Here is a 13,348-nt window from a genome sequence, read left to right as displayed (position 1 = left end):
GACCTGCTGGGACTCTGCCAGAAAAAGGACAGCAGGAATGTGACCCTGTTAAAACTCCTGGACCTTTCATTGGCTTGCAATACAAGGGACTATGGGATTCTTCTAGACCACCTTTCTTGTTTAGATGTTGGAACTCAGTTTTTGCAGTGGTTCTGCTTCTTTCTGGGCCACAGATTCCAGAAGTTGGTGCTGGGAGGTTGCTTTTCCTGATTCTAAAAGTTGTACTATATAGTTTCTCAGTGGTTCAATTCTATCTCCCAGTCTCTTTGACATATACATAAAAGCACCAGATACCAGAGAAGCCAATGCAACATGGAGGAGTCCATGTTATGGATGCTCCTCACACCCCCCAACTTCCAAAAACCAGGGCAATGCTGGTATAGGGGGAAAGCTGGGCTCCTGCTACATCGCTCAGGATGTTTGATGTTTCCTTGATGGTTCAAGAAGCTGTCAAGTTGCAGCAGTTCCAGTGCCATTAAGGTAACATAAGAAGGGGCCCTAAATGACAAAGACCCTCTTTTAAGGGTTCAGATTGACAGTGTTTGCGAATAACACCATGACATTCTCCAAGCCTCTTTTTCCAGGCTGAGCAACCCTAGCAGAGCCAGACAGTGTTACCAGTGTTACCTGCTTGTGAGGTTCATGTAATTTCATAAGCCAAACTTTCATTTAAGAAATAAAAGTTCAACTTGCATTTGTTAATCTCGTATCTTTATCTGTATCTTATTGTGTACATGAACTTCTAGACTATGTTAATTCAAAATACATACCTAGTTTCACTTGACACAATCTTATAAAGAAAGCAACTAACATTTGCTCAACCCATTTACTACCTTAAAAATATTTGTTGATGTAAGATTGTTAGACTTAGCTTCTATCTACATTTCAAAACAGCAATTTTGGACTACTAAAGGTTAAAATCTTCACTTGTAAAATATTTTGCAAACAGCATGGATTATTGTTTGGTTCGTATTTAGCAACTGACATAATATATTAATGGCATATTTAAGTAAAACAAACAAGAAATATCTGAGAATCAAGCAAGTAATTGATAATTACATTTTTCTCAAGTGGCAACTATATGTAAAAGTGTTTGCAAAGTTGCCCCACAGTATTCAAAACAAGAGTATTCTACAATTTTGTCCTCATACATTAATTTATACAGATTTTGGTTACAAAGGGCAAATATAATAACATTTATATTCTGGTCCAGAATATCTCACTGTTGTTGAGCAACACTACTTTGCATCTTCAACACTAAACAGCCTGCTCCACCATGCAAAATTTTCTCTTCCAACAGTCCAATTACATCATTGCAAATACACACACAGTTTATATACAGTTATTATATACAGTTTTAAAATATTTGACTTGGCGTGGTCATGTAACTTTGCACATGCTTATTATGCAGAGGAATGAAAAGTATTAGCAATTTGATTAACATCAAGTGTCAGAGTCACAGTTTACATAATCACCCTTCCCCCAATCAAATTATTTCTGCTGTGCAGTTCTAATTCTCCTGCTTCATCTGTTCTCTTGCTGAGCATTACCTTTTGGATGCTTTCAACAGGCTATCTGGCTGAATGTAATTTCATCTTCTGTCCTTGATAATACAGACCACGCTAGCGTTATCTTCCTTTTACTGGTCTTTTGAGTGTGATTTTTCTTCTACCACTGAAATTTTTCAGCCAGAATGCATGCTGATACTGTTCTAAAATTTAGCAGCACATGTGGTACACTGTGCCCAGAAATTCTCCTAGCAACTCTGGCATAGCGTCTAACATTTTCTTTCTTCAAGCTATGATTCATGGTGCCATCTGTAGTCAGATATTGACAGGCAGTAGTCTTAGAATAGCTATTATACATTTGCTCAACAACTAGTTTTAGCAACTGCAAATATAAATCATGGGGAAAGTCCAACACTTATTTATTAAATGATTTTACATTTGCTGAAACATTGTAATATCAATGCAATGCCTTTTCACTATTCAGTTCTGTAAGGATAAACACAAACTATATTTCAGCAATGTACAAAGGCAATGCTGAAATATAATTACTTTTGCATGAGATCCAAAAGCCATCTTCTCTGAGGGTCAAAATAAATATGACCTTAATTATGTAGTTCCACCTTACATAGCAAATTTCACATTTCTAACGCAGGATTTCTGATCCAGATCAGAACCCTAGCATGGGTGTAAGGCATCTTTAAACCAATGGTTCAAATCCAAAGTAGGCTTCCATCAATCTTCACTGCAAAAACCTCCCCTTTGGTTTTTTTTGGGGGTGCAATACAAAATGTAGGCAGGGGAAGGGGAATTTTGGATAAACCACGCCAACCGGTCAGTTACCTGTCAGTTGCAGAGATCTAGGGCTTGTGACAGTTTAAATAATGTTACAATCCTACACTTGCTTAATGAGAGCAAGCCTTTTAAATTGTTTCACACAGATCTCAGAAAACAACATAGATAGAATCAGGCTGCACAAGTAATTCCTCGAGGGTAAATGGAAACAAAATAAAAAACAAAAGGATATATAGAAACTTATGGCAAATATTTATATCTAGTCCTACCTCAATTCTTAAGATTTGGGAGATCTATGTCTACAGGAAGAGGAGACAGATAGCATTTAAACACTTGCCAATAGATGGCAGGTTTTGGTACAGCCTAATCTACATACAGTGTACCAAGCTCAGATAAATCTCTTGGCAGCTCTACCTATGAGGATCCAAAGGTAGACAACAGTTTGCTTTTTCTATATTTGAACCAGGGTTAACTGTATAACACATTCAATAAATATGTTACATTTGCCACTCTCTAATGGTTTGATGATGCAAATATAGCTTTACACATGAAAAACACAGGATTGTATATGCAAGCTGCCATCTTGTATTGCAAAAGTTAAAACCGACAAATATTAATGGTGGGCTATAGTCTGGATAAGAATTTTAATATTTATTTCCCCAGACACATTTCAAATAAACATATTTGAGAGAGCGAGGCTTTAGCTGCAAACATTTCATTATATGCTCCTCTACTTTTTTAAAGTCCTTGTTCTATTACCCTAAAACACCAAGCTTATGAAATTCTAATGTTTGCTCAATTAAGTAAATATGAAGAACACAGTGGTGCATTCATGTATTCCACTGCCTTTTGATAGCTTAAAAATGCCACCTAGAAAACCATTCACAAGAAAGATGCATTCTGAAATCCCTTATGATTTGCTTTTAATAAATTAAATGTAAAAAGGAGCAAATACAGGTGTGTATTTTTCATGGAGAAATCTAGGTCATACTGCAAAGAACTACCAAGGCAAGTGATTATATAACCCCTATTACAACTTACATGACTGAGCACTAATTTTAAAGGAAATTTAATGAAACTAAATAATGCCTGGCTGTTACTCAGTATGAAACACAAAAGAGAAAGGCAGCTAATAAGAAAATACATTTTGACTTCAAATTTCTATTCCCCCCTCCCTCTGTTCTTTGAAAAGTATCAAAGCAAAATAATATAAAACTGAGTTCTATTCTGCCCGGACGCTGAGGTCCAGCGCCGAGGGCCTTCTGGCAGTTCCCTCATTGCAAGAAGCAAAGCTACATGGAACCAGGCAGAGGGCCTTCTCGGTAGTGGCGCCCGCCCTGTGGAACGCCCTCCCATCAGATGTCAAAGCGATAAATAACTACCTGACATTCAGAAGACATCTTAAGGCAGCCCTGTTCAGGGAAGTTTTTAATCTGTGATATTTTACTGTATTTTTGGTTTCTATGGAAGCCGCCCAGAGTGGCTGGGGAAACCCAGCCAGATGGGCGGGGTACAAATAATAAATTATTATTATTATTATTATTATTATTATTATTATTCAATCTGGTTCTGAATAAAATATAAGCATTGTTAAGCAAAATTTCTTTTAAATTTCCTTTCACTGGAGATATAACCGGTCGATTCATAAAGACTGATATGGCAGGTATACAACTCAGTATGGTTTGGCCATATGGTGATGTAGCCTTGTTTAGAAATCAACCCACAATGACCACAACACTACAAAGCTGCCACGTAGTGGAGCACTAAACTTACAGCAAGTCAGCATCAACATGGAACCACTACGTATCTTTTTACCCCAACACAGTGCACTCTACCAACCTACTCTCCATATCATAGAAATATCCAGTGCATCTGATTCCTCTGTAGTATCAAAGACTGAGGCTGATTTCTACAAATTTAAAACACCACCTCTGTGTATAGTTACATAAGTCCTGGTCTAGTTGTTCCCCAACTCCCCCATCCCCCATGCTCCACTTGAAAATTGCTGAGGGTCTTGGTGGACCACACAATGCTTTATCTGCTTGTCATAGCAATTGTAATGTGCTGTGCAAGAAGCTGTACGGTTTTAACTTATGTTCTTATGAACATGCCACGCACCACAAGCAGTTTGGGAACCCCTGGCATACTCAGTCATGTCCTCCTCACGTGAATACAACATGCATTACTGGGGCTATGCTTGCAGGTTCCACCCCCACTGTTGCATGATCACATGGAGTTATAAATCACAGGAAGAGCCTATGCGCATTCAGCAGGATTTTCCTCTACAGGCATGCCCCGTCCCCAATGTATAGGCTGTGGAAGGGCATAAATAATGTGATGTGGCAAGTATGGTGAGTCCTGCAGTTAATCCTGCGAAGGAAAAAAATACTTCTTGGGATTTGAGCCTTTTCCTTGTTTGTGGTTGTGTAAATTCACACTTAGACATTTGGTTCCACAGCAGAAACTAACACTGGGGAAAGCTTCTGGGCATTCTGACCTAGAAATTTTGCACAACCTGGAAAACGGTGAGGCTCTCAGCTACTGCCTGCTCTATATGGGGGCTAATATTTCTGATACAAATAAATTTCACAAACATCAGACACAGTAATGGTCAAAGACCTGAAAAGGAACATGGGGACAATACGCAAAACGATGGTTCCATAATTCCTATTCACGCAGTTTGATACTACTGGCAGTAGCCAAGAAAGTGCTCCTACAAGGGCAAGGACTTTGGTCTGTACAATGAAACTTCCCCTCCCTCCCCTCTCCTTGTGTGCCCCCCTAAATCTGTTATGGGTGTTCCCCCAATCTTCCAGAGGCGCACAGGCAGAGGAAAGGGAGGAGACATTCCATTGAGCAAGCATAGATCCTCGAGTTAGTAGAAATACTTCACTGGGTACCACGTACTGTATGTGTTTCCATTCAGAATTAAATCCCAGTGACCTGAGTGGGGATTACTTCTAAGCAAAAAATGCAAAGCAAAGCAAAAAATGCAAATAAGTCTTTGAAAGAACTCCTTACACAGCCTTGTGAATCGCTGGGTTTTGCAACACCTAAACTAAACCTGTAGTCCTATACAAGCTTGAACTCAATAGGGCTTAGTTCTAATCAGACATGAATCAGATTGTGCCCTGCCTTCTGCAATTCTAGAGACACACCTTCTTAAAACATTTGGAAATCCTCAGCATTTTTATGATATATATATTTTTAAACAGTCTGTCATCTTCCCTCCAGGCTGAAGGCAATTTCAATGCCCTTCTATTTACAGCTAATGGAAGAACAAACCCACTTTCATAACCTCACTTCTTCAAAGAAAGTGGAAGCTTTTTATCTAGTATGGCATTTTTCTTCAATTAAGAGGATAGTTCTATTTTCCAATTTTCGCTAACCAAGGAAAAATGATCTTATCGCAGACAGAGAAACACTGAATAAAATTCTACAGACGGCCTCTCTCTCTTTCTCTTTCTCTCTCTCTCTCTCTTCCCTTTTCAAAAAAGGTATTTTAAATTAGAGGTTTTGATACAAACTGAATGCAGTATTTAATAATAGCTAATGAATGGGCACTTGATACGTTGCATAGAGTTCACTGCTACAATGTACTGATTAAAGGAGTATCAGTTTAGTATGCAAAACCCTATTAACTCAAGAGGATCCCATGTAATTTTGTGATAGTATAATTTGTATCAAATAGGTCAGCAAAACAAAGCAGATAGCAATGAATTGAGGGAGACAGACATAATAAAAAAGAGGTTCATAGCACTGCAAACCAGCCTTTTCAACTTAACTGGCTGATATGTGTACCCATCCATCAGCCTTGTTTCTCCCTTCACACTCCTTCCTTTTCATTGCTGTCTCTGCCTCCTATTAGGAAAAAAATCAACAAACTGCCCAACAACAAAGTGCCAGAGATTAGATGCTTCCAATTTAAGGTACTTCAAGCCAGTTGCTTTGTTATTTTCCCCGGTTGTAGCAGAATAATGGCTTGGTCTGATACTAGTAAGGTAGATGGGTGGAGCACTGGTGGCAGAGGGACTCAGCAGAGGCAGTTTCACCCGCAATATACCACCGAGTGAAGCAACCATGGAGGTTTGGCCCTCATACCGGTCCTGGGCGATGTATGAATATGTTGTCCAGGCCTAATGAACATAGGGCCAATTCACACAGCAGCTGACCATATGTCCAGTGGGACATAGCCAGTGCACACACATCAAGAGATAGGGACAGGACTGGCCTGCATGACCCCACAACCCACTAACATGTGCTTTTAACATATGAGGTGTTAGTGTGAGCCCCTTTGAGGTACATAATCGGAATGCATTACTGCCCTCAGCCCAACTGTCATTAAGCTAATAGGCCCAGTTATTTTTCTACTTCGTTTCAATTTCTTCTTCATTCAAGTACAAATTGCCATAATTCCACCTTCAAAGCACAACTTGTCCTTTCACCTGTATATAACTGCCTTTTCCACAGTGACCACTGTTTGCCAATTGTTTCTTTTCCAAATGCAATGGCAAAATACTGTATCAATGTGTTGAGGTAACAACAACAAATTTTATGTGTAAACATTCAAACAAATCCCCACCAGTGGTTTTATATCCTGGTTGTGAAAGATGCCATCTAAAAGAATTTGAGAGTTGGGTGTCAAACTGCTGTAAACTTTTGCTGTTTTCATTCATTGTTATTAGAATGTTTAATTTGTATTTTATATAAACGGCTTTGGGGCTGACTTAAGGCTTTGCCCTGAAATGAAAGTTAGCATATAAGTACCCGGTACTTTAAATTATAATAAACTAACCATGGTTTGCACAAACTATTTTCCCATAGACAGGCATAACAAGGATTTGGGGGAAACAACAAATGGAGGATTTCAAACTTCTCACCTGGTACATGAAGGGTGGTAAAAGTGGCAAGCAGCATGTGGACCCAAGGCTCTCTCTCTTAATCAACCATGGTTTGTTATTTCTAAATGCAGTTACTTTAAATCTGAGGACAAATGCCAGCTCCCTTGGCCTGAAAAGCGAGATGAATGCCACACCCCATAGTTGCCTTTGACTGGACTTAACCATCCAGGGGCCCTCTACCTTTTTTTAACCTTTTTAACTTTAAATGACCTGTGCGCCAATTCTTTTAAGGAAGCAGGGAGCAACTATTTGTTTATATGCTTGGGGAGTTCTGAGTGTGCAAATTAAAATGGGCCAAAAGGAAAACTGAGTGGTTCTGTAAGCTTGACAGGGGTCTTTATCCACAATAATGACTCCCACCCTTACAAAAAATGGAGGACTGAAAACACATTCCTATCCCCAGTGACTGGAACAAGGCAAATAAATGCAAAACTATACATTTGCACTAATTGCCTATGAAGATACTGCATTCCGTTTTTATGCTAAGTGAATCAAAACAATCAGGGAGGGAGAGAGTAATTGTAACTGTAATTATAATTATTTTAGTTGTCTATGTGGAAGGGGATGGTGGTTCTGCTTATTGTTTTCTGTTTACTGTTGTTATGAAAACTTAATAAAACTCATTCAATATAGTAAACTAGAGCATCTAGAGGACTGATAAAATTCAACCCTAGCTGACTACATTGAGTTCAATGGTACATACTCCAAGTTAAGCGGGTAAGAGATTGCAGCCTGGGAAAATGTGTTATGTAGGTGAGCATTAAAAATACATTCCACATAGCACTAAGGCTAAGGTTCCTTCAGTGAAGGGACTTTCCTTGAGAGACAGAACCTTCTCCCCCCATCACCCACCTCCCAAAATCTGTTTTGAGGGTTTCCTCAAAACTTCAGAATAGATTGGGGGATGGCGTAGGGTACATTGTGAAGGAAGAGGGAAAATACCTGTTGCACTAGCAGAGATCATTGTGCTGGTTTCTCCTAGTGCAAGGGTGGGGAACCATCCAGTTCATGGGCCAATATTGGCCCATTAAGGATGCCAAGTTGGTCCATCAGGCCTTCTTCCCCAAACCATGCCCACTCATCAGCTGGAATCACTGGGCAGGAGGACAGGGCTTAATTCTGCATTGCCTGCACCACCCTGTTCCAAGCAGCGAATAGGAGTGTGCAGTGCAGCCTAAATTGCCAGATTTAATCTTGGTTCATCATATATTAATTTGAGATTAAAGCCCTTGGCCTTCTCCTTTAAGTGTAGGGGGGGTGGAAAGACCCCCCCTCCACAGCCCATTGCCATGCACCCACTTATATGAGAAGCGGAGCAAAGTACCATTTGATAAATGGATTCTGACAGCTGGATAGACTTGCCTACTTAACAAATTTAGCCTGATAAGCATCTGGCCCATGGAGCCAAAAGAGTTCCCCAACCCTGCTAGCACAACCATTTAGTTGAATACAGCCCATAACCTTCAACCTGCAGTGTGAAGTCATACAGTCCACAGTTCCGCCACTTCAGTCTCCTGAGCATAATCTTACATGAGTACAGAATTAAATGAGTACATAGTTGAATAACCAACATAAACCATCATAAATTCCCTGAAGATGAATGAGATACAAATACGACAAACAAGTATGTGCAGTAACTTGGTTGTTGCATTCATATTTTTCTTGTCCCAGGTAGAAAATGTGTCAACAACTGTCATTGGTACCAATATGCAAGTTGTCCTGCATCCCCCCCCTTTTTTTTTACCTGAAATGGAGATTGACTATTATAGTTCTTCAGCTCCTTGTTAGCTCCCCGTAACAACAAAACTCTTGCACAGCTGTCCTGTAAATAAAGCACAGAATTTGTTACAACCTTGTAATCAAGTTACACTGCTGGTATTCAATACACAAATAGAGCCAAACTACGGTAGTCATGATGCTAAATGTGCACTATTCTTTTAAGAGCTTAACAGCTACCAGTGGGAGGCAATTTTCATCAAGAGTATGGCACAAGGTGAGAGATGGTTTAAACCTTTCCACCTATGCCTTGGTTCAGACCAGGCCTTCTCAACCTCGGCCCTACAGATGTTTTGAGACTACAATTCCCAGCATACCTGACCACTGGTCCTGCTAGCTAGGGATCATGGGAGTGGTAGGCCAAAAACATCTGGAGGTTGAGGAAGCCTGGTTCAGACAGAAACGGTCCCCATCCTGAAGTTGCTCTTAGTCCTGAAAGGGCATATAGCAGTTTTGGAGAGTGGTTTTTTTAATCAGGAATACAGGAGAAGAGATGCTTTTAAATCACCATACCTGTACATCACATTCCTGATAGAAAATCACCACCACCACTGGTAGTGATCAGTAACAGTTATTTTAAAGGAAAACAGAAAATCCCAGCTCCAGGTGTCACATCCAGCTAGGCCCTAGATTTAGAACTATGTAAAGTAAGCCCACAACTTGCACACATTTAACTTGTGCACATTGAGCTATATGTGCATGGGGAAAGAATAGATTAAAAAGGGGGGCAGAAAGGGGACAAAGTTCTGCAGAAAATGCATTTCTCCCACACCTCTTTGACACAGAGAGAATACAACATCTAGACAAGGGTGTGCTATATTTATTTGAAGATGGTATCCCCCAAACATTGTGATCAAACCATGGAAAGTTTTTCATGTGCAGTATCAATGAAGGTTTGTCATTACTTTTCTCCCAAGAAGCAGCATCTTAAAAAGCAGAGACATCACCTTGCCGACAAAGATCTGTATAGTTAAAGCTATGGTTTTCCCAGTAGTGATGTATGGAAGTGAGAGCTGGACCATAAAGAAGGCTGATCGCCAAAGAATTGATGCTTTTGAATTATGGCTCTTGAGAGTCCCATAGACTGCAAGAAGACCAAACCTATCCATTTTTAAGGAAATCAGCCTTGAGTGCTCACTGGAAAGACAGATCCTGAAGCTGAGGCTCCAATACTTTGGCCACCTCATGAGAAGAGAAGACTCACTGGAAACGACCCTGATGTTGGGAAAGATGGAGGGCACAAGGAGAAAGGGATGACAGAGGACGAGATGGTTGGACGGTGTTCTCGAAGCTACCAGCATGAGTTTGGCCAAACTGCGGGATGTAGTGGAAGACAGGAGTGCCTTGCGTGCTCTGGTCCATGGGGTCACGAAGAGTCGGACACGACTAAACGACTAACTAATAACAACAACACATCACTGAAGGGAACTGCTTTAAGTATGTATACAACTGCAGCCTTAAGAACTAATACCAATTTCGAAACATATACCTCAGCTTCTTCTTTTTTCTTTTTCTTTTTTAAAAAGCATACTGGAAGAGTGTACTCCAAATACAATAATTTCCAAAATTAAGAGATATTTTAGACATACCAAAGAAAGGAAAGATATCTGCTTAGATGGGTTTTTTTTAAAGAATTGAAGCAATAATTAATGAAGAAGCAGATGCTCTAACAGATGTTATATGAGTTATAACAGGCCTCATTACTTGCGTATTTCTAAGGCAGTGCAGCATTAGAATCACTTTGCCTATAATGTTGAAGTTTTATTAAAAATAACCTAAAGCTTTGTTTGCTGTAAGTTTTTGAGTATCAAACCTTTGGTATTAACAAATCCAATAAAGAGAGTCTAATGTGACACAAGTATTTATTGTTTAGATACCACATCAAACTACCACAGATTTATGGCTATAAAAAGGCAGCCATTTCATTCATTAATTCACACTGTCCACTCTAATTATACAAAACAAATTACCAAACTGGTTTCCTGCCAAGCCTATAGGCCAGGTGAGCAGGGAGAACAAACCAACAACTTCATAGCCCTTCTATTCAGGCCCTATAGCTGTTCTTCAGTCTGAACAATCTATAGCCAAATGAAGTCATTTGACTCCTTCCTCCTTTCACCCTGCTCACCTCTACTTTGTCTGCTTGTCTTGTGTGTTTACTGGCTCTCCACCTTGTCCTGCTCCTCTCTGTCTTGCCATCACTGCTTTGCCCACAAACCACCACTATGCTTTTGGCATTTCACCCAATCCTAGAATCACCAACTGCTTGCCACATCCATCAGTACCACACCAGGCTGAACTAGGGGGGGTTGAAGCTATTACTACTGTCTATAGGTACAGCTCCCCTTAACAACAAGCCTGCCAGAACTTCTGAAATGTTATCTTCAAACATATGCTTTCTGGTGTCAAATAAAGTACATATTTATGTTTAGATGTCATAGAATAATACAGCACATTAAAACTCACTTCCAAATATTAAGAGTTTAAAAATATATCCTACACAGGAGGAATTGTAAGATTTTCTAACTATGTAAGTCAGATAAGACACCACTCAAACCAAATAATAGAATTAAACACACCACTGACCACCTAAGAGTTTGTTAGTTGTTAATGGTTTGGAAAATATAAGCATAGTTATAACTGACTTTCACCTCCCTTTTCAAAATATATGAAATATTATTGCAGAAGCCATGTGAGTTAGCCAGCATAATATGTATATGTATATAATGTATACAGTATATAGGTAATTATATACTGCATCATTGTTAATTATATGTATAATATAATGATGTTATGGCTGGTGTCCAATGAAGTATGTCTGCTAGCACAATAATTTCCACTTGCGCAATGGAACTTCCCCTTCCTCTCCTCTCCCTACGTCTCCTCCCCAAATCTGCTCCAGATGGTTGGGGGAAAACCCAGAACAAATTTAGGGGGTATGTGGGCAGAACAGAAGGATGGGGTGTTCCATTTCACAGTGAAAATTACTTATGCTAACCAAAGTACTTTGCTGAATACTTCTAAACATCCCAGCAGTGTAGCTTCCAGGTAGCTGAGTGATTGAGAGCTGTGCCGCAACACTCCTGGGGAGTGTTTTTGGCCATGCCCCACCTAAGCATCTCTAAAATCCTGATGCCCCCCCCACTAAGAAATGATAATATAATTCTTATTATTCAAAAAGTGAACTCCTATTTACATGGAGGAAGCCTAAAAGGCCATTAACTTGGTCTAACTCCTTCTCAAATCCCAACCCCCACCCCGGTGGCAATTCTTTTCTCTTTATTGAATGAATTTGGACAGAACTTTGGTTTCAGGACAATCCGTATTGCACTTGAACATGATTTTGGTATTGCATACATTATTTAAAGAAACGGACACTTGGTGGAATATAAATGTCTTATTTTTACATTTTGTTTTTGGGAAGTTCTATATAATTGCCTACAGAGTTGTGTGAGCTGCATCAGGGAACAAAGCCAGGGTGGCCAAGTTAAGGCCAGTTTAGTCATAGCTGCAGTGCCCTTAAAAGTTTACAATTTTTAAAGGATTAAAGCCAAAGTATCAGAAAGGGCATACATACTGTTCCATGCCAGCTTGCTGTAATGGCTGGAGTGTTGGATTAAACCAGGGGAACCCAGGTGCGAATCCTCACTCAGCCATAAAGCTAACTAGATGATCTAGGGCAAGTCATGATCTCTCAGCCTAGCCTACCTCACAGGGTTACTGAGAACTGCCTTGAGCTTTTCTGGAAGAAAAGTGGAATATTAAAAATGTAATTTATAATTAATACCAGGGAATGGAAATGACTGGATTTTGATCCTTGCAAGGTTTTTTAAAAAATATATCTAGGAATGATTTATGTTACCTGCTTCATTTCAGTAAGTTGTATAAGAAGAACAACGAAACTATAACAACTAACCTGGTTGTAAAGAGCACAGATATGTAACGCTGTGTTTCCAGAGGCATTTTGTGCTCCCATATCAGCTCCATAAAACAGAAAATGTTCTAAATGCTGGACGTGCCCATATCGACAAGCCTATGAACATAAAAGGTTCATATTTTAATTATGAGATCTACATTTTTAACATAATTCATTTCACTTATACACTTCTTGGAAAGGTATTCTGAAGTTTTGAGAACATATTACTATATACAGTGAGGTGTATAGTATTACCAAGTGTGTTGTAAGCTGAGACTCCAAAATGCAGTGGTCATCCGCTGCCATACCAACAAGTCCACATTTTCAGAAGTTGTGTACGGCTTGGTGGTGAAGTATCTACTTCAGTAGAGTTTCAACACCAATACCATACACAGTTTTAACATACAATTGCTTAAAAAATTCTAGAATAATGATCTTAACCAGGGAAGCTTGTG

At 39.5% G+C, this 13,348-nt stretch overlaps 1 protein-coding gene across 5 annotated transcripts in view; it reads right to left on the bottom strand.

Annotated features, from left to right (window-relative positions):
- The window catches only part of SHANK2 (SH3 and multiple ankyrin repeat domains 2), a 343,989-nt gene that overhangs the window by 259,220 nt on the left and 71,421 nt on the right, over positions 1-13,348 (bottom strand). For all 5 annotated transcript variants that reach the window (XM_080982494.1, XM_080982496.1, XM_080982491.1 and 2 more), the window contains exons 8-9: positions 12,894-13,010; positions 8,946-9,023 (exon numbers count right to left, since the gene is read on the bottom strand). In XM_080982494.1, the coding sequence (XP_080838620.1) occupies positions 8,946-9,023; positions 12,894-13,010 (195 nt within the window). The remainder of the gene's footprint in view (positions 1-8,945; positions 9,024-12,893; positions 13,011-13,348) is intronic.

The sequence above is a fragment of the Podarcis pityusensis genome, assembly GCF_964106645.2.
Source record: "Podarcis pityusensis genome assembly, chromosome: 1".
NCBI lineage: Eukaryota > Metazoa > Chordata > Lepidosauria > Squamata > Lacertidae > Podarcis > Podarcis pityusensis.
Note: the sequence above shows the minus strand (reverse complement) of the source record. Positions and strands in the feature narration are given on the sequence as shown.